Source organism: Hyperolius riggenbachi, chromosome 8 (assembly GCF_040937935.1).
Source record: "Hyperolius riggenbachi isolate aHypRig1 chromosome 8, aHypRig1.pri, whole genome shotgun sequence".
NCBI classification, from domain to species: Eukaryota; Metazoa; Chordata; class Amphibia; order Anura; family Hyperoliidae; genus Hyperolius; species Hyperolius riggenbachi.
This window is the reverse complement of record NC_090653.1, coordinates 257371675-257392813: the sequence shown is the minus strand read 5'-3', so window position 1 is coordinate 257392813 and position 21139 is coordinate 257371675. Positions and strand designations below refer to the sequence as shown.

Here is a 21139-nt window from a genome sequence, read left to right as displayed (position 1 = left end):
GGAAAAGGATTGCTGTCAGAGGAATTGGGGGTGTCACCCCAGCCATACCCACCGCCTTGGTCCACCTGGATTGGGGGGCCGGCAGTGGACTGAAAGAAGTTGGGGTAACTGACAAAATCCCCACCAACGTTTTGCTGGGTACTGACCTGGGACGGTTAGTGGCCCGGTATGAGCCTACCCCAAACCCTGTGGAGCCTGCACCCCCAGCAGAAGTTCAGGACTCTTGCAAGGTACTGTTTGATAATGCTGTGCAAGTGGGGAATGCTGGCGAGGCCCCAAGGGCTATGGACTGTGTACTAGGAGCCAGCCCTAGTGAGTCTCCAGTGCCTAGGCCTGGAGTGGAACCTGTTGATACCAAGAATGCAGAAACTGATGAGGTCATTTATGACGCACGGACTATCGAGGCGATCGAGGCAGGAACTGTTGATGATACTTGTGAAGTGCTGAGTAGCAATGGGTGTAATGCTGCAGATAATGTTGATGTTTTATGTGATGTCCCAAATGACAATATATGTAGGGCTGATAATGCTGATGTCATATGTGTTGTGCTACAAAATGCGGGGTGTCATGTGGACACTCCATCAGCTGCAGGAGTAACCAGCGGCGCTCGCTGGGCTGCAGCAGGTGGACTGTCCACTGAAGGGGCAGATGGCACCAGGCCAGATCCTTCCCCTTCAGATGGTTTCAAGACCAAAGGTGATGTGGTTTATGATATGGGTCAGGTGGGCGCTCCCTCGGCTGCTGTGGTAACCCGCAGCGCTAGCGAGTCTACAGCAGAGGGACTGTCCACTGAAGTGACAAATGTTGCTGGGTCAGCAACATCCACTTCGGAACCTGGCCTGGAGGGCCCAGGAGCCTCTCCGTCTGCAGCCTTCCTGGAATGTGTGACAGGCAGCACTGAGCTCTCTGGGGCTGTTCGATTTGACAGCAGCCTGGAAGAGCTCAGGGGGCTAGCCAGCAGGTCACCAGCTGGGAAGGGTGGGCTGAGAGGGTTCTGGGAAGTTATTCCCTCGGAGCTGTCCGAAGTGGAGGAGGCAGCCCGGCAGAGAATCGTTCCCCAAAGGGACCGAGAGATAGCTCCTGCCACTATAGAGAAAGTGCGTGTAGCGACGGTTGGAACCCTCCCCCAGCTGCAGCACTGTCTCTATGGTCGCGAATTCACGGTCGTCACTGACCCACATTCCCCTGGTTGGTTAGGTCAGGTTGCCGGGGGCAACGACACATTGCAGCAACCTGACCTAGCTTTCCAGTCGTGTAGCTTGGAGCTAACTGACAGGTGGGGAACCCTCCTGAGGATGCTAAAGGGTTACCCCACCCGGCCAGGCCGTCAATGTAGGCTTTGGCAGGATGATTCGTTAGAATCACCTGCCAGCGCTATCCGGAAGGGGAGCAATCACGGGAATGCGGACGGGTTGTCCCGTCAAGCAGAACTAACAATGTAGGCGCAGGCAGGATAATCTGGGAAGATCATCTGCCTTGCCCCATTCTAAAGAGGGGAGGTGTGGTGATATATTGGGGTGCTGATAATGTTAAAGGGAAGGTTCAGGGAGGGTGGGTTAAAAATAAAAATCAAATTCCACTTACCTGGGGCTTCCTCCAGCCCGTGGCAGGCAGGAGGTGCCCTCGCCGCCGCTCCGCAGGCTCCCGGTGGTCTCCGGTGGCGCGCCCGACCTGGCCAGGCCGGCTGCCAGGTCGGGCTCTTCTGCGCTCCAAGGCCCGGAACTTCTGCGTCCCACGCCGGCGCTCTGACGTCATCGGACGTCCTCCGTGCTCTACTGCGCATGCGCAGTAGCTCTGCGCATGCGCAGTAGAGCCCGGAGGACGTCCGATGACGTCAGAGCGCCGGCGTGGGACGCAGAAGTTCCGGGCCTTGGAGCGCAGAAGAGCCCGACCTGGCAGCCGGCCTAGCCAGGTCGGGCGCGCCACCGGAGACCACCGGGAGCCTGCGGAGCGGCGGCGAGGGCACCTCCTGCCTGCCACGGGCTGGAGGAAGCCCCAGGTAAGTGGAATTTGATTTTTATTTTTAACCCACCCTCCCTGAACCTTCCCTTTAACCACCTGAGCGGTCTGGACGAGCTGAGCTCGTCCAACACCGCCGGAGGTCGCCGCTCAGGCCCTGCTGGGCCGATTTTAATCAAATAAAAAGCAGCACACGCAGCCGGCACTTTGCCAGCCGCGTGTGCTGCCTGATCGCCGCCGCTCTGCGGCGATTCGCCGCGAGCAGCGGCGAAAGAGGGTCCCCCCAGCCGCCTGAGCCCAGCGTAGCCGGAACAAAAAGTTCCGGCCAGCGCTAAGGGCTGGATCGGAGGCGGCTGACGTCAGGACGTCGGCTGACGTCGATGACGTCACTCCGCTCGTCGCTATGGCGACGATATAAGCAAAACAAGGAAGGCCGCTTATTGCGGCCTTCCTTGTTTATTCTGGGCGCCGGAGGCGATCGGAAGATCGCCTCCGGAGCGCCCTCTAGTGGGCTTTCATGCAGCCAACTTTCAGTTGGCTGCATGAAATAGTTTTTTTTTTATTCAAAAAAAACCCTCCCGCAGCCACCCTGGCGATATAATCAGAACGCCAGGGTGGTTAAGGATAATAACAGAACATATTTCTGTCCTTTTTCTGTCTACTGGGAAAAACCTCAGATGTGTATTGTGCTTGGTAGTAATTGGTCACCTGGCCAGAGTAAACTGAAGGGTAATGTAAGTCTGCATGTAAATGTACATTACCTCTGCCCTCATTGTCCAGCCGGGGAAACTGTGTGTACTGCTAATTAGCGGCCAATTGAGGAAGAATAGGCTGGTCGGCATGGCTTTTGAACTGGAATCAGCCATTGTCCCATCATACAAAGCAAACCTACCAGAGTGTTGGGGATGGGAAGCTGACACCTGAAGGTTGGAAATTTACATGGAAGGGGTTGGAAATTTCTACAGACTTTAAAAACGGAAGTGGAATTGCTTTGAAATCTGTAAGTGTAAACAGGATTACAGGCAAACTGCTACCTGTAACCAAAATTCAATCTTTTCATGGATGTGCTAAAATACACTTTAACCAAGGAAATAATGTGGAGGAAGCTTTTTAATGTCTGCAGAGTTCAATGGGTGAGATTGTATCCTGCCAAACTTCAAGAAGCTAAAACAGGAACCCCCTTTGAAGTTTGCATATCACAAGAAAGATTATGACAAGCGTTCGGTGATGTCACAAACGGGGAAACTGCATTAGTTCCTGGGGGCTGGACATTAAATGCCCCAGGGGACACTTCGGACTATTTAAGCTGGCCCAGGACAGCCACCGGTATCTTCTCTCGGAGGTAGCGAATAGCTAGGGATGATCGCGACTCCTGGTCGAAACGGCGTCCTCCCGTCAAACAACGTTCTAACCTAAGCTGGTAACGTTCTTTTTTTCCCGCGTTTATTTTTACGCAAATATCCGTGTGTGTTATCTTTGTAACTTTTATCTTGTAACTATTTTTACTTTGTTTTTGTAATCTTTTTGTATATATTAAGTTCTGCACTGTTCTATGTTTTTCTGGAATATTAAATTATTATTTAATAAGCTTGACTTCTGCCGTACTAAACTAACACTCATAGCCTAGAAGAGACTGAAGTTTAACCGTGTATAAGTTCATGCCTAATTGTACGCTTGAGCAACACTACCGTATGAAATTGTAATTGCATTGTGTGTGGGGGCGTTTGTCATACGTTGGCCTAAGCGCGCAGCTGACCCAACGTACGAACAACACCAGTGCGAGTAGCGACAGCAGAGTGGCTAACAGTATCGTTCGGAACGACTGTTAGTGGGTCTTTGCTTCACGACAGTGTAAGATTGCAACTGTGTGTGTGTGTGGGTGCGTGGCGTTCCCGTATTTGGCCTAAGCGCAAAGCTGACCCAAATACGAAAACGCGGAGTGCGCGCTGAGGACTCGACAGCAGAGTGGAAGTGTCTAGCGAACCGCTAGGGGTGGCAGTGAGAGGTGTTCTGAGGGGTTCCAGCCTTGTTTTAGCTTGACTAAGGCTGCTTCCCCTCTCAGTCTGGTCAAACCCGCAGTCGGGAACCGTATACGCAGGCATGCCGCGGGCCGGTTCCTGACAGGAGCGATTTGCATAAATTTTTTTTTTGCAAAACGCAGCTAGCACTTTGCTAGCTGTGTGTGCACTCCGATCGCCGCTGCTCCGCGCCGATTAGCCGCCGATTGTGGCGCCGCGCTGCCCCCCCCAGACCCCGTGCGCTGCCTGGCCAATCACTGCCAGGCAGTGCTGAGGGGCGGATCGGGACTCCCAATGACGTTGATGACGTCGGTGACGGGGGAAGCCCTCCAGGAAATCCCGTTCTTTGAACGGGATTTCCTGATCGGAGATCGCCGGAAGCGATCGAGGGGGGGGGGGGGGGGATGCCGCTGCACAGCGGCTATCATGTAGCGAGCCCTGGGCTCGCTACGTGATTTTTAAAAAAAATTTAAAAAAACTGCTGCGCTGCCCCTTGCGGTTTTTAATAGACCGCCAGGAGGGTTAAAGTACCATTATAGTACTTTGTATCCTAGTGCTGCCAGTTGTGTGGCCTCTATTACAATGCTGCAGGTCATAGTGCCCTCAATCATAGTGGCAGGGTGGGAGGAAGCGCCCCAGGGTTATAATAATAATAAAAATACTGTTTAAAACAAATAGTCTTACTTCATGCACGGAATGGAGGATAACATTTTTTATTGGACACAAAGATGACGCATTTCGTGTGGCTCTCCCACTTCCTCGGGTCAGTAGTACAGCGTCTGGAAACAAACAATACATAGGCTTACAGCCCAGTGTTCAGGTTCACAACAAGCACATAAATAAAATAGAATAAATACATGAAGTGACTATTATACAGTATATCTCACTATGCATTTCTGGAATAGGGTTTCACTTAATAAATAGGTGGAAGAGCATAAATAAACAAAAAAAAACAGAAACAAAAATAAAACAAAAGAGTAAAATTAGCAAAAAAACTGAGAATCATAACAGACATTTTTTGATATATTATCATTTTTATTAATTTATAAAATGAGTGTAAACATAGAAAAGAAAGTGAAACATGGTAAACAGGTCATGTAAATAAAGAAGATCAACTAAAATCAGATCTTGTTAAAGTATATGATACTTGCAGTAACTCATGGTGTCACCCTCCCATGCTATCGCCTTCCCTCCCCCTCAAAAAATCCATAGTTTTTCCTGCAAAGCACCGTATCACTCAGCTCTCTATTAGAGTCGGGTTTTAATCCCTAAAGGGCAGGAATCACATTGTGCACAGCTCTGGGTGTCAGTGGGTTGTGGAGTTTCACAAACAGAGAAATGCAAAAAATACAGAATACAGTGAAATAATAATGCACTGGAGTGGTACTGTGCCTGTAACAGCAGTAGTGTGCACACAGCTCTGGGTGTCAGTGGGCTGTGGAGCGTCTCCCACAGAGAAATGCAATAGTGCTATCAGAATACACTGAAATAATAATGCACTGGAGTGGTTCTGTGCCTGCAACTTAATGAGGCAACAGCAGTAGTGTGCACACAGCTCTGGGTGTCAGTGGGCTGTGGAGCGTCTCCCACAGAGAAATGCAATAGTGCTATCAGAATACACTGAAATAATAATGCACTGGAGTGGTTCTGTGCCTGCAACTTAATGAGGCAACAGCAGTAGTGTGCACACAGCTCTGGGTGTCAGTGGGCTGCGAAGTGTTACACACAAAAAAAACACAGGAGATCGATGTGCTAGCCCTCAAACGGGCTGTTTGAAGTGCTTTCACAGTAAGTGAGGAACAAGAACACAGGCCTAGCTAATGCTTTCCCTACCTATCTGCAGTAATTCTGACCCTGCTTTCACTAACAGTCAGCAGCCAGCAGAGAATTAATCCAATATGGCCACCGCAACTGCTTTTAGAGGGGGTGGGGGTCCAGGAGGGGGTGCTAGCTCATTGACTGCCATGTGTCTGCTGACTGTGAGATAAGGGGGTCAAAGTTTAGCTCAATGATGATGTATAGAGGGTGAATCGAACACGCCAAATGTTCGCTATTCGCCGCAAATGTGAACAGCCGATGTTCGCAAGATAAGGCTCGCTGGCGAACAGTTTGGGCCATCTCTACATGCTTGCACACTATGCACAGCCTGTGGGCAGGGACGTAGCTATAGGGGAGAAGCCTCTGCGATTGTAGGGGGACCCAGATCTGGGGGGGCTCCAACTACTGACCTTCCTTACCTCCAATACAGGGGACTATCTTCAGATCAGGTGTGTCACGCTGGGATGTGACAAGACAATACGCACAGATAATATAATACAAAATGAGGTCTAGACCAGTCAGTACTTGTGCACACGTATTTAGTCGTGGTACAAAAACGTAAGGCGTAATCGTAGTCGGTATACAGCAGGGTCAACACGGGTATCAGATGACTGTCAGTTTGTAGGGATATCCCAGTAACGTAGTCAAAGTCAGGCCGAGTCAGCAACAGAAATCAGATGGCTAACGTACAGAAGGAATAGACTAGAGCAAGGTTAGGAGACAGGCAATAATTCGGTACACAGATAATCATACAAGAATACAATATATCAGATTATTACTGAATTACGATTACAGCTATCAATGATCAAATAAACAACTAACTGGAGTACATATATATGGTGTGTACCACAATATATGATGTAGCTCAAGGAAGCTACTGATTAGTATCAAGGCCAGTGAGCAACTTAAGCTCCTGGCCTTATATACTGTGGAGATGATTCTAGCGTGCAGCTTCCCAGAGAGGTGTGGTCAATGACCTCACTGCTGACACCCTATTCAGCCGCCTCCTGAGCCTGTAAAGGCCGCCTGATCTTGCGCACAACTGTTCATTTGCATTACGCACGCGTGGAGGACAGAGCTCGGCTGCAGGGACGCTGGGGACACCAGAGGGCGGTGAAGTAGCATGCTGCGCGCACGAACAAGTATCAGCCAACACGCCATGACGGACGCCGCCGGGGACAGCGCTGCAAGGTGAATTTGTTACAAGTTGTTTTTGTGGCTACACTTGTTATGGGTAGTGATGGGCGAACACCTGGATGTTCGGGTTCGGGCCGAACATGGGCCAGATGTTCGGCATGTTCGGCCCGAACCCCGAACTCAATGGAAGTCAATGGGACCCCTGAACATGCCGCTTTTGGGGGCCCTATGGGGTCGCAGGCATAAGGGGGGAGCATGCCCCGATCGCTGGGGGGTCGGAAATTCCCCCCACCCCCTCCGCTAGCGCTCCCCCCTCTGCCCGCTTCCCCATAAAAAAAGTAAATAGTACCTAGTGGTGGCTGGCTGTGGTGATGAGATGAGTGAGGAGGAGTCCGATCGACTAAGAGACGCGTTGAGGCCGGGCAGCGGGCGGTTCAGCGGTAGTACCCTTGTGGTACTTCCGCCCTTTCTCTGACCTCACGTCCTCTACGTGATGACGCATACGAGGGTAGAGGGGGGAGCGCTAGCGGAGGGGGTGGGGGGAATTTCCGACCCCCCCCCCCACGATCGGGGCATGCTCCCCCCTTATGCCTGCGACCCCATAGGGGGGCCGTATTCGGGCGAACAGGGGCCCTGTTCGGCGGGCATTGAGTAGTTCGGGCGAACCCGAACTAAAAAGGCCGAACACCATCAGGTGTTCGGCCGAACTCGAACATCACCCGAACAGGGTGATGTTCTGCAGAACCCGAACAGTGGCGAACACTGTTCGCCCAACACTAGTTATGGGTGGGAAGATCATGATGGCCACACTTGTTTTATGATCCTTGTGAGATGGGCACCAAGGCTGTGAGGGTCACCAAGGGAAAGGGTGTGAACATTTGAGGGTCCCATAAAAGTGTGGGTAGCCCCATAAATTGCAGTTACGCCACGGACTGTGGGGTTCTCAGGTCAAGGGGTTGGGGGGCCTCAGTCATGGTGGATTAGAGCTGCATTATTGATTACGGGGAAACCTGGAATTTACCTGCTATATAAGCTTGTTCCTAAAGGGGAACTTCAGCCTAAACAAACATACTGTCATCAAGTTACATTAGTTATGTTAATTAGAATAGATAGGTAATATAATTTTTTACCCACCCTGTTTTAAAAGAACAGGCAAATGTTTGTGATTCATGGAGGCTGCCATCTTTGTCATGGGGGCAGCCATCTTTTTGGTTGAAAGGAGGTGACAAGGAGCAGGAGACACAGTTCCAACTATCCTGTGTACTGATTACCCCTCCCAACTGCACACGCAAGGCTTCAAATGTCAAATTCAAAATGTCAAAAAAAAATTTGCACCAAAACAGCAGAAGAAGAATAACCACATCAGAAATCCCAGCATGCTTTGCACAGCATCAGGGGAAAAAAGCCCGGGTAGTTTTCTTCTGTGCAGCTAAAAATGAGGCTTGGATAAGAGAAACAAAGTTCTGATGCTGTGAAACTGTTAAACACCAGGCCTTTTCAGTGCTGCTGAGTCGATTTTTAGTCCGGAGGTTCACTTTAATTTTTAAAGATGAGCTATCAGCCATACTATCTCAGAAAAACAACCACATATATAAGTAGATAAATACTTGCTCTACTTACATAACATATGTTTTGCACTGTCCACGTTTTGATTTTGGTGATTTTTCTACAATAAAAAAGAGAAAATCCTTCTTAGCATTTCTGTAACGGTCTTGTGTCGTAGCTCAGATGTCTGATTATATGGTGATCTGCAGAATCACCAATAATACAGACGCTATACCTGATTATGGGTGATCTGTAGAATCACCAATAATACTAGTATAGCAGACAAGGAGCAGAGAGTGTAGTGATTTGGTGCAACCGTAACTTTAATAGTTTAGCGAGACCTCACCAGAGGGGCTGGTGAGGTACTATCAGGACACTGACTGTATAATAGAGTACTCCCCCAGCAAGCTGGAGATACAGCAACTGAAGAGAGAGAATCTCCCACAGAGCGGGTGATTCAGACAATACTGCATGCCTGAGATACAAACAGTACTGCACTAAAGAACAACTTCACGAGTGGAGCTGGTGGAGCTAGCACCTCACCAGTGGTGAGGGCCCACTGGTGAGTAGAATGGTCTGACAGGCAGAGGTTCAGCAACAGGAAGGTACGTATCGGTACAGAATCGTGAGACAAAAGAGTAATCGGAAATCAGGCAGATGTTCAGCAACAGGTAGGCAGAAAGGCAAAAGTACAGCATCAGAAAGCAGGATCAGAGTCAGAGAAATCGCTAAGAGTCATACACAGGAGATCAATAATAAGCAATATCCTAGTCTAGGTGTGAAGTCCTTGGCATCAACACCTGGGAACTAGTCTAACAAATAACAATAGCAAGGTAGCAATATCCTAGACTAGGTGTGATATCCTTAGCATCAACACCTGGGATCTAGTCTAAGGTCTGAGCGCTAACACGCAAGTATTCACGACAACAGACACCAGCAGAATGAAGCCCGAAGGCTTAAGAAGCAGAGGAGACCCCACTGGCACGCCCCTGCTGGATCAGCCAATCCTGGGCGCCGTGGGACTCCTCTGACGTCAGCCGACCAGCAGGTCAGTTGACGCCTCTCTTCCTGGAATAAAGGTCCTGTCTGTGCGCGCGCCCGCTCAAGACAGCGACCCTGTGAGCAGGAGAAAGCTCCATCCTCGGCGTCCTACATGCCGAGAAGACGGGCAGAGGCACAAGGGCAGCTGCGGTGGCGGAACCGTTCGCCGCAGCCGTCGGCCCCCAGACCACCTCCGCCGGAGGAACGAGCGGAGACATGGAGGCAGCTGCGGCGGCGGTGCTGCTCGCTGCACCTGCCATTATATTCATCACAATTTCCCATTTTAACTATGGCTATTTTGAAGCCAATCCTGATGTAATTTCCTCCCTTACTCTCCTCTGCCCGATTGTGTATGCATTGCCCGTCCTTCACTATATAAAGTGCATTGTCTCAGCATGAGAAATATTGGCCAATCAGAGAGGAACAGAGCTGTGGGAGGGGAAAACAGGAGGGAAAGAATCTTCAGCCTAAGCTGCATTAGTTAAGTCTGAGGGGGAAGTAGAGAAGCAAAAAAAAGACAACCCAGCATGCCCTGCAACTTCCTTTTTGTGTACCAAAATTTGTGTGTACCAAATTCAGAGTCAGGTAAACTGGGGAATGATTATTTATCAACCAGAAAAGTTATAGTGATTTTAACTTTTGGTTGCCTGGTTAGCATCCTTATTACTTGTTTACCAGATAAAAATAAAGAATTGATTTTTGATTTTATGCACGACAGTTACACTTTAACCTTTTTTTTTTTCATGATTGTTTGCAGTTGATGGGACATGGTCAGACTGGCCATCAAATTGGTCAGAGTGCACGCTGCTGAATGCAGATATAAAGTGTACTAAGAAGGTGGGCACTCAGAATCGGAGACGAGATTGTCTGGAACCACAATATGGTGGAGAATGGTGTGAAGGCGAGAGAAGAGAAAGCCGAAATTGCTACAATGTAGACAAATGCTTTTGTAAGCCAATATTCTTTTATGTGCTTGTTTTACTTAAAATGTATAGAATGTGTGACATGGACAGGGCTGTTTCTAGGCATAGCCAAACTACGGCATGAGGAGAGCCCACTAAGCATGCCTGCTCCCCCTGTTTTTAATTTAATTTTGTGCTAACGTATCCTTTAATACAAAAGGTATTTGCGATTTTTCAGGTTGGAGTGAGCTTTGGTTGGAATCATTAATTCAGTGGAGAGGATGATTGGCACCCCCCACCAACCACGTGCTTTCTCTAGTCTTCCAGACTGCATTCCAGGTCCATCAGGACAGTGAAATACCCCCCTCATCCCAGCAACTGTTATCTTGATCTTCTCCCCTCGATACGCTGCTACAGGTCCTTACCTACCAGGACCACTACACACAGAAACTCCTTCTTTGCCCAAGCTGTCCAACTCCTTAACGTATCCCCTCAATTCCCCCCCACCCTGGCCTTGATCTAGGCTACATGTAACGATTGGTGTCAGTGAGGACAGATTTCTCTGATTATTGGTGATCTGCAATATCACCAACAATACAGATGCTATACCTGATTATGTGTGATCTGCAGAATCACCAATAATACTAGTATAGCCAGAACCAGAACAACCAATGTAATCATAGGTGCTTGGTGCAACAGTAATGATAGAGATACTTGTTCTCCCAGAGGAGCTGGGAGAGGGGAATATCTCAATATAACAGATGAGAACCAACTCCAGCAAGCTGGAGATGTAGACAGTAGTGTAATAGATCTCCCGAGGAGCGGGTAGAAATATACTGAACAAGTGTACTGATCACCCGAGGAGCGGGTGATTCAGACTATACTGAAGCCACTACTACCTGAGGAGCAAGCAGAGGAGAGAATATTGTAGTGACTATTCACCTGAGGAGCAGGAGATTAAGACTGTACTGCAGCTACTGATCACCTTAGGAGCAGATGATTCAGACTGTACTGCAGTTACTAACCACCTGAGGAGCAGGTGATTCAGACTGTACTGCAGCTACTGACCACCTGAGGAGCAGGTGATTCAGACTGTACTGCAGCTACTGACCACCTGAGGAGCAGGTGATTCCGACTGTACTGCAGTTACTGACCACCTGAGGAGCAGGTGATTCAGACTGTACTGCAGCTCCTGACCACCTGAGGAGCAGGTGATTCAGACTACTGCAGCTACTGACCTCCTGAGGAGCAGGTGATTCAGACTGTACTGAAGCTACTGATCATCTGAGAAGCAGGTGATATTAGCAGATGATCCCTCACCAGTGACTAACTCACTGGCGAGGACAGGAAGGTCAGACAAGCAGGTTTGGCAACAGGCGGACAGAGACGGTACAGAGACAGGAAACTAAATCAGAGTAGTTATTCAGGCAGAGTCGGCAACTATATCAGATAGGCAAAGGTACAGAATCATTGAGGAGAAGAATAGTCAAGCTAGCAGAAGGTCATAACAAATAATACAATTCAATTAGTACTTTAAGCTATCAACAGAATCTGGCTAAGTGTTGATCCACACACTAGCCGAGAATAGTACCAGGGAAATAAATAGACAAACACTATGTCCGCATGGACAAGCCCTATCAGTACATAGGTATACAAGCGTATCACTTGCTCGGGTTAAATCTAAAATAGAGAGGTCTGAAGTCTCATAGTTATGTGACTCCTCAAATGGGGTGCTGATATGCAGATGCAGTGCGAGCTGCTAAGTATGGAGGTCCTTGCTGATCCCCCACACTCCCTGTTTGTCCTGTCAGAGTGTGGTGTAGCTATTCCACACAAAATAAAACTCAGGCCCCACTGACACTGAATATGAATGCACCTTGACAGAAACTCTTCACCAATTAAGGGAGTTAATGGCCCAGGTATTAGAGCTGTCAGTAGGTAACAATGCATTCACTCAGTATTGATTGGAGGTATATACATTAAAGAGAATCTGTATTGTTAAAATCGCACAAAAGTAAACATACCAGTGCGTTAGGGGACATCTCCTATTACCCTCTGTCACAATTTCGCCGCTCCTCGCCGCATTAAAAGTGGTTAAAAACAATTTTAAAAAGTTTGTTTATAAACAAACAAAATGGCCACCAAAACAGGAAGTAGGTTGATGTACAGTATGTCCACACATAGAAAATACATCCATACACAAGCAGGCTGTATACACCCTTCCTTTTGAATCTCAAGAGATCATTTGTGTGTTTCTTTCCCCCTGCAGCTATCTTCCACTGAAGTGTCAGGCTGTTTCTTCCTGCAGAGTGCAGACAGCTCTGCCTGTATGTAATTCCTCAGTATGTGAAAGCCCAGCCAGCTCAGAGGACGATTTATCCAGCTTGTAAAAGAGAAGAGAGAAGAGAGAAGCTGCCCTAATCTAAATAATATACAGGCAGTGTGCAGAGAGGGGCCTGGAGGGGGGAGATGCATCACAGAACAACAACACTGAAGAACTTGGCAGCCTTCCAGACACAGGCTGACAAGTCTGACAAGAGAGATATAAGTTGATTTATTACAGAGATGGTGATAGTAGAACGTGCTGCAGTAAGTCAGAACACATTAGAAAAGCTTTTGGAACTTGTAGGATGATAAAAAACAGGATGCAATTTTTGTTACAGAGTCTCTTTAAAGTGGATGTGCTCTATAATACAAGTGCTGCAATATGGTTCTCTGACATGTTTCACCTCACGGCTTTTTCAAAGAGATGCTATACATATTTACAGTAAAAAGTGTGACAACATATATACAAAGTGCGCCCCCCACCAGCAGTATAAACCCCAGCAAATGCCCCAGTCAGAGCTGAGGTGCCGCGTTCGGCATGAGATTAAATACTGGGAGGACAGGCAGAGTACGCCCACTTGGGTGTGGGCAGACGGTATCTGTATACCTGTTCCGGGGTATATCCGCCATGCAATGCGTAGTATAGTACGACATGCGTGTGTCCAGTTGCCTGTATGGACGCATAACGCTGAGGGATAGAATGGCGCGAAGTCGGCGTCCCTATCCGTGACGTCACTTCCGTAGACGTCACTTCCGAATCTCCGTCTCATTACTTCCCATTGGTCAGGCGTTGGTATGGTAACCAAACGCTCTATGTACGGGTCCATTGAGCTGTTGAATACGCCGGTTGGCATAGTAACAGCGGCCATTTTGGATGTATGTTTACATCACTATAGATGCCACAGGTAATAGATACTAAGTGGTTACTCATAAATAGTCTGGGTCCTTGTAGAATACAAGGGGGTTGGCTACACATATGTAAGGGGGGGTAATCGGAACCCCTACAGGTAGAACACACTATCAATCATGGGGATGCCTATATTATATATTGATACTGTGCAGATACATTAGCCTGATGGCCAGAACTCAGAATACAGGATGTACCCCAGGGAAAACACACATCCCAAAGTGGGACAGATTGGTAAGGAATAAACCCTGACAACTCCATCAGACTGCATAAGCATGTATATTTCCCTCATATAAAAATCTCAGGCCCACTCCTGGTTGGAGACCCTATACACCTAGATCATGTAATATGCACCTATTTTGTACAGGTTGTGTGGCTAGCAGGGTCCCATATCTATCTGTGTCATGGTGATCTTGTCTCCCAGACCAGATCCTCTATGGATTGCATATGTATTTCCCACCACACATAACCATAATAGTGGTGTCATAAGAAACAGGCTAGGTTGAAGTCTTCGTTTAGACCATAGGGTGCAATTGTATTCAAACGAAAAATCCATTGGGACTCAACTTGTGTTAATTTTTTGTCAAGGTTCCTCCTCTTATATGCCTTCTCCATTGTTGTATACCCCAAAAGGATATATCAAACCTGGAGTGTGGGTGTACCTGATTCATATGTCTTGAGATGGGAGTATCGTTCTTATGTTTTATATCTTTAGGCAGTGAGTGACAGGGAGCCCCTTTAGGCAGTGAGTGACAGGGAGCCCCTTTAGGCAGTGAGTGACAGGGAGCCCCTTTATGCAGTGAGTGACAGGGAGCCCCTTTAGGCAGTGACAGACAAGGACCCCTTTAGGCAGTGAGTGACAGGGAGCCCTTTTAGGCAGTTAGTGACAGGGAGCCCCTTTAGGCAGTGATTGACAGGGAACCCCTTTAGGCAGTGAGTGACAGGGAGCCCCTTTAGGCAGTGAGTGACAGGAAGCCCCTTTAGGCGGTGAGTGACAGGGAGCCCCTTTAGGCAGTGAGTGGCAGGGAGCCCCTTTAGGCAGTGAGTGACAGGGAGATCCTTTAGGCAGTGAGTGACAGGGAGCCCCTTTAGGCAGTGAGTGACAGGGAGCCCCTTTAGGCAGTAAGTGACAGGGAGCCCCTTTAGGCAGTGAGTGATAGGGAGCCCTTTAGGCAGTGACAGGGAGCCCCTTTAGGCAGTGAGTGACAGGGAGCCCCTTTAGGCAGTGAGTGACAGGGAGCCCCTTTAGGCAGTGAGTGACAGGGAGCCCCTTTAGGCAGTGAGTGACAGGGAGCCTCTTTAGGCAGTGAGTGACAGGGAGCCCCTTTAGGCAGTGATTGACAGGGAGCCCCTTTAGACAGTGAGTGACAGGGAGCACACCCCCCTCTAACCGCCGCCCCCGCCGCTCCCCCCTCATCTTGCAGACCTCAGGATCAGCGCCGACCCGACCAGTGCGAGCGGGCGCCGGATATGCGGAAGTGATGACACTTCCGCATATCAGTGCGGTGTGCTAGGTCCTAGCACCCACACGATTGGTCGCCGCCTGATCGAGGTCTGAGTGACGCGACGGCTACAGGGAGGGAGGGAGGGAGCGGCGGCTACAGGGAGGAAGGGAGCCGCGGCCAGAGGAGGTGAGCGGCGGCCGGGCGGCGCCTGTCAGAGACAGGTGCCTGGGTGCAATGCACCCGCAGCACCCGCCCAGGCTCGGCCCTGGTATGTTGATACCATTTATCAACATCTTATACAGGAAAAAAGTCTGAAGAAGGCTTATTAGCCGAAAGCTTACTTTTTGTTTACCTCCAAGTTAGCCAATAAATGGTACAGTAGAATCCATTTGTAGTAAACTCCAAGGGCCCGGGAAAAGTATTTTGCTATATCAGAAGTTTACTATATTAGAATTGGTCATACATTGTATATTTATACGGACACATTTGCTGGGGCCTGAGGACTGAGTTTACTGTATACAGAGTAGAGGGCTGTGCGGGTCTAATTTTTTTCGGGTACTTGAACCCGACCCACATTTCAGGTAGCCCGCGGGTATCTGCAGGTACCCAGCCTGATGCCCTGTGCAGGTCTAATTTTTCAGACTCGCACCCGCAGCCCCGCTACCAGCACCCGACCCGCAACCCGCTTTCTGGTGAATCTGGTACCCGCACCCAACCCACAAGCCGCAACCCGGTTAAAATCAAAATGGGTACCCAAACCCGACCCACATTTCTGGTAACCCGCGGGTACCCGACCCGATGCAGGCCTCTAATCCAGTGTTTACTATAATGAGATTCTACGGGATCATCCTGATTCTAAACTTCTTGCATATCATTTCAGATAGCCTTTAATCAGCATCCAAATGGATTACCACACAAGGCTACCACTAGAGGGCTTCCCTGTCACATTCATTCTTTATGGACAATGCATGCAATTCCCCAGCTAGATTATGTCGCACTCTAGTCCTCAAGGTCCGAGGTCCTCACACATTTTTGGCAGTGGTGTAGCTAAGTACCTATGGGCCCCTGTGCAAGTTTTACATTGGGCACCCCAAGCACTCTACACATAAGCAATTGATACGGCGCACCAAAACCTGCCAAGGACAACAGAGGTGCAAAAAGGGGGTGGGGAACAGGCTGTTAATGATTTCCACAATTTAAATCATTTTATACAAGTGAGCATTACAAGCACAGGACCAATAAAGAGCTAATGCTGCAGTTGAGGGAGGGCTCTTCTCAGGGCCGGTTCTCTCATGAAACAAGGTGAAATGTTTGCATCAGGCGCAGAGATTTCAGGGGAAGCATGAATGGCTGAGAGGGCGAGCAGTTTGTTTGTCACAGACTCACAGCCAGCTATTGTGTTGAGCTGCAGCATGTCATGTGAGAACATTAAATGAAGCAGAGTAAATTGTCGGATGCTGGAAATCGATCGTTCTGTCAGCGGTGTGTGCAGCAATTTCACAGCCGATTCAATCACTGTGATCGAATCAGCCGTATATCGTTGGGAAAATCGTTAGGTGTATGGGCCCCTTTAGCGGCTGGATAGTGTACTGGTTAAGGGCTGTGCCTGGAGACCTGGGTTCAAACCTCAGCACTAGTGATAGTCAAGTAGATGCAAATAACTTCAAGTTGATGTAAATGTTTTGCAATATTTATGCAGCTTGAAAATGAACCAATAGAATTTTACCTCAGCAGGATTTGATTGGTTCATTTTCAAGCTGCATAAAAGTGCATACAAATTTGCATAAATTTGCATCAACTCAAAGTTATTTGCATCTGCTTGACCATCACTACTCAGCTCTTCCTGTTCAGTAAGCCAGCATGTATTCAGTAGGCGACCTGGGGCAAGACTCCGTAAGGCTGCTACTGCCTTCTGAGTGCGCCCCGAGCGGGGGCAGCTCTGGCGCTTTGAGTATGCTAGGAGAAAAGCGCAATATACAGTAAGGGCTTGTTCACATCTAGAGCGTTTTGTTTGTTTTTTTAAGCACCAGCGATTTTGAAAATCGCCCTAAATGCGCCTGTGCAATGATTCCCTATCAGAGTGTTCACATATGAGCGGTTCGATTCTGATCCACTCCAAAAATCGCTGACTGTTTGGGGCGATTTGCCTATAGTGGAAGGTATAGAGAAATTGCAAAGTGCTTGAAGAGTGCTTTGTATAGCGATTTCTGGAGCACTTCTATGAATAGATACATTGTATCTATTAACTTCCAGGTGAAAGAGTTCACTTCCTGACTTAGGGCTGGTTCACCCAGACGACAGGCGGCGTTGAGGCAGCTGGGAAACCGCGTCATCCTGTGACGTCTTGTTGGGGGGCGGCAGTACGGCGATCGTCGGCTTCCCGTCGCGATCGGCGTTTCTTGTCCCCGTAAGGGGACATGAAGCCGCGGCGGCTAGCCGGCCCTGGACGCCGCATGCTGCTTCTAGGGCCAACTAAAGGGACGCGTTAAAACGGGATCGAAACACAGTGTTTGCGCAATCGACGGTAATCGACGGTAACCGCGCGATGCTAAACGCTACCATTCACTTGAACGGGAGAGTTTAGCCGATGAGTCCCGAACACTTGGCGGTAAACGCTGCCAATCATCCGTGTGAACCAGCCCCTAACGTCAGGAAGTGAAAAAAAAAATGCTCTGCAAAAGCACTTAGAAAAGTGCGTAAAAAGCGTAGCGATTTATAATGTGAACATAGCCTAAATGCTGTTTGTCTTTTCTTAAAGAGAACCAGAGACGAAGCATCCTCATGTATTTTATTACATTTCTCAGTGGGAACACGACAGTAAACACCTACCCTGCTTTTAGTTTCATTCTTATCTGCTTAAGTAGTCTATTAGCAGCTGTGATAAGAATCCCCGACTGGCTCAGTCTAGGTTTGACCTAGAATCATTATAGCTGAGTCACTCTTCTGTGGAGTCTTTTCAAGCCCAAGCCTGCCACCTCCTGGCTCAGATTTGCTGCTTTGCATACTGAGAGCTGTGATGACATGGGAGGGGCTGCTGCTGCTGAGAGAGAAGCTCTGAAACAGACATGTGTGGATGTGCAATATGATCTCTGTGCTCTGTGTGCACTCAGCATAGATACTGATGATGACTGCAGTTTCATTCCTATGAGAGAGACTTCCTACAGGCAGCTGCACATCATACCAAAATGAAAGCACACAGATGAAAGGCTGCAGCAGCCTTTCTCATATAGCCTAGATAGCAGCCTAGTCTCATATAGCCTAGACAGCACATCCAGAACAACTCATTACCTGGAAGAAGAAGGGATTTGAGCCGGCTGACATATTTGATTTTTCCTGGAGCAATAATGGATAAAAAACACTAAAAAAGGCACACCAGAGCGGTGAAATTATCAGGTAGAGCATTTATTCTTTATAAGCTATGGACTGATATGTTTATTTTGTGTGAAACGTTTATCTCTGGTTCCCTTTAAGGAGTGGAATTTGACACCTGTGATGCTAATCAGACTTTTATAAATATTACCTTACTAGCTGATTACCCGTTGTTGCCCGGGAATGTATTTGGCTGGTGTCGGCTCTGCCCACTTTTTCTAACCCTAACACACAAACACTCAAGTTTGAGTGTTCAAGACCAAGTTTGTGAGCTTTGGCATCAATAATTTGTATATTCCCATAGAAATTAAACAAATTAGATTGGCTGTTTGTGACTCCGCCCCTCTCCAGCAATTGAACCCCATGCACCCAATGACTAACTGCAGCAGGTTCGAGGCATCTTCTATTAACAGTGTCAGCAATTTAAATATTCCCCTTGAAAATCAACAGGTGAATTTTGAGTGGCAATTATAGGCTCCACCCACTTCCCTGATTATTAATCCCAGTCACCCAGTGACCATCTGGGCAAAGTTTGAAAACCCTCCATTAACAGTGTAAGAAGGCCTGCAGTAACCTGGACAATGACCAAGTTTGTGAGCTGTCAGGTCCTTGGCTTCAATAAAAACAAATCTGATTGGCTGTTTGTGACTCTTGTTCTGAATTTGAACCATAGTGACCCAATGACCAACTGTACCAGGTTTGAGGCTTGTGCCATCAACAGTGCAAGAATGGCAGCAATTTTAATATTACCTTGAAAATCAACATGTGCATATTGATTGGCTTTTCTCGGCTCCACCCACTTTTCTGAATATTAATCCCAGTCACCCAGTAACCAACTGTGCAAAGTTTGAGGAACACTGCCATTAACAGTGAAGAAGGGCTGCAGTTTACATTTTCCCAGGGAAATCTGTTTTTGACTCCACCCAGTGTTTGTAACCTTGACACACAGTCACTCACTGACCAAGTTAGTGAGCTTTCGGGTTCCTGGCATCAAAATTGTGTGAATGGAAGCAGTTTATCCAGCAAATAAATCTGATTGGCTGTTTTTGGCTCCGCCCCTTTAGTGAATTTAAACCCCAGTCACTTAATGAGTGACTGTAGCAGGTTTGAGGCCTCTGCCATTAACAGTGTAAGAATGGCAGCAGTTTCAATATTCCCTATAATAATCAATTGGTGCATTTTGATTGGCTGTTGTAGCTCCGCCTACTTTTCTGAATACTAATCCTATACACCCAGTGACCAACTGTGTCAAGTTTGAGAACCCTGCCATTAACAGTGTAAGAATGACTGCAGTTTATATTTTCCCATTTAAAAAAGTTAGTTGTTTTTGGCTCCACCCACTGTTTCTAACCATGACATACAGTCACTCAATGATCAATTTTATGAGCTTTGGGGTCCTTGGCATTAATAAGTGGCATTTTTCCATTGATATTAAACAAATCTGATTGGCTGTTTGTAGCCAGCCTCCCTTTCAGAATTTAAACCCAAGTCTCCCAGTGACTGACTGTACCAGATTTGAGGCAATTGCCATTAAGAGTGTAAGAATGGTAGCAATGTAAATATTCCCCTTGAAAATCAATAGGTGAATATTGATTGGCTGTTGTAGACTCCACCCACGTTCCTGAATATTAATCCCAATCATGTCAGTGACCAATTGTGTCAAGTTTGAAGACCCAGCCAATAACAGAATAGCTGAAATCAATCTAACAAATGTCATTGGCTGTTTGTGCCCCCGCCCCCCTTTAGTGAATTTAGACCCAGTCACCCATTGACTGACTTTGAGGCCTCTGCCATTAACTGTGTAAGAATGGTAGCAATGTAAATATTCCCCTTGAAAAAATCAATAGATGAATTTTGATTGGCTGTTGTAGGCTCCACCCACTTTCTAAATATTAATTACAGTCACTCAGTGGCCAACTGTGTCAAGTTTGGGAACCCTGCCAATAACAGTGTAAGAATGGTTGCAGTTTATATTTTCCCATGTAAAAAATGTGTAGTTGTTGGCGCTGCCCACTTTTTCTAACCTTGACATACAGTCACTCAATTATCAAGTTTATGAGCTTTGGGGTCCTTGGTATCAATAATTTGTATATTCCCATTATAATTACACAAATCTGATTGGCTGTTTGTGGTTTTGCCCCCTTTCTGAATTTGAACCCCCAGTCACCCACTGACCAACTGTACCAGGTTTGGGGCATCTGCTATTAACAGTGTAAGAATGGCAGCAATTTAAATATTCCCCATGAAAATTAGCAGGTGAATTTTGATTGGCTGTTGTAGGCTTCATCCATTTTCCTGAATATTAATCTCAGTGACCCAGTGACCAACTGTGCAAAGTTTGAGAACCCTGCCATTAACAGTGTAAGAATGGCTGCAGTTTATATTTTCCAGTGAAATTTGTTTTTAGCTCCGCCCACTTTTTGTAACCTGGACACACAGTCACTCAATGACCAAGTTTGTGAGATTTCAGGTTCCTGGCATCAAAAATGTGTGAATGGAAGCAGTTTATCCAGCAAGGAAATCTGATTGGCTGTTTGTAGCCCTGCCCCTTTAGTGAATTTGGACCCCAGTCACCCAATGACCAACTGTAACAAGTCTGAAGCCTCTGCTATAAACAGTGTAAGAATGGCAGCAGTTTCAATATTCCCCTTGAAAATCAATAGGTGAATTTTG

General features: G+C 47.7%; 1 protein-coding gene across 1 annotated transcript in view; it reads left to right on the top strand.

Annotated features, from left to right (window-relative positions):
- LOC137527786 (properdin-like) overlaps positions 1–21139 on the top strand; it is a 95838-nt gene that overhangs the window by 62786 nt on the left and 11913 nt on the right. The window contains exon 7 of the mRNA XM_068248686.1: positions 10276–10467. Within this exon, the coding sequence (XP_068104787.1) occupies positions 10276–10467 (192 nt within the window). The remainder of the gene's footprint in view (positions 1–10275; positions 10468–21139) is intronic.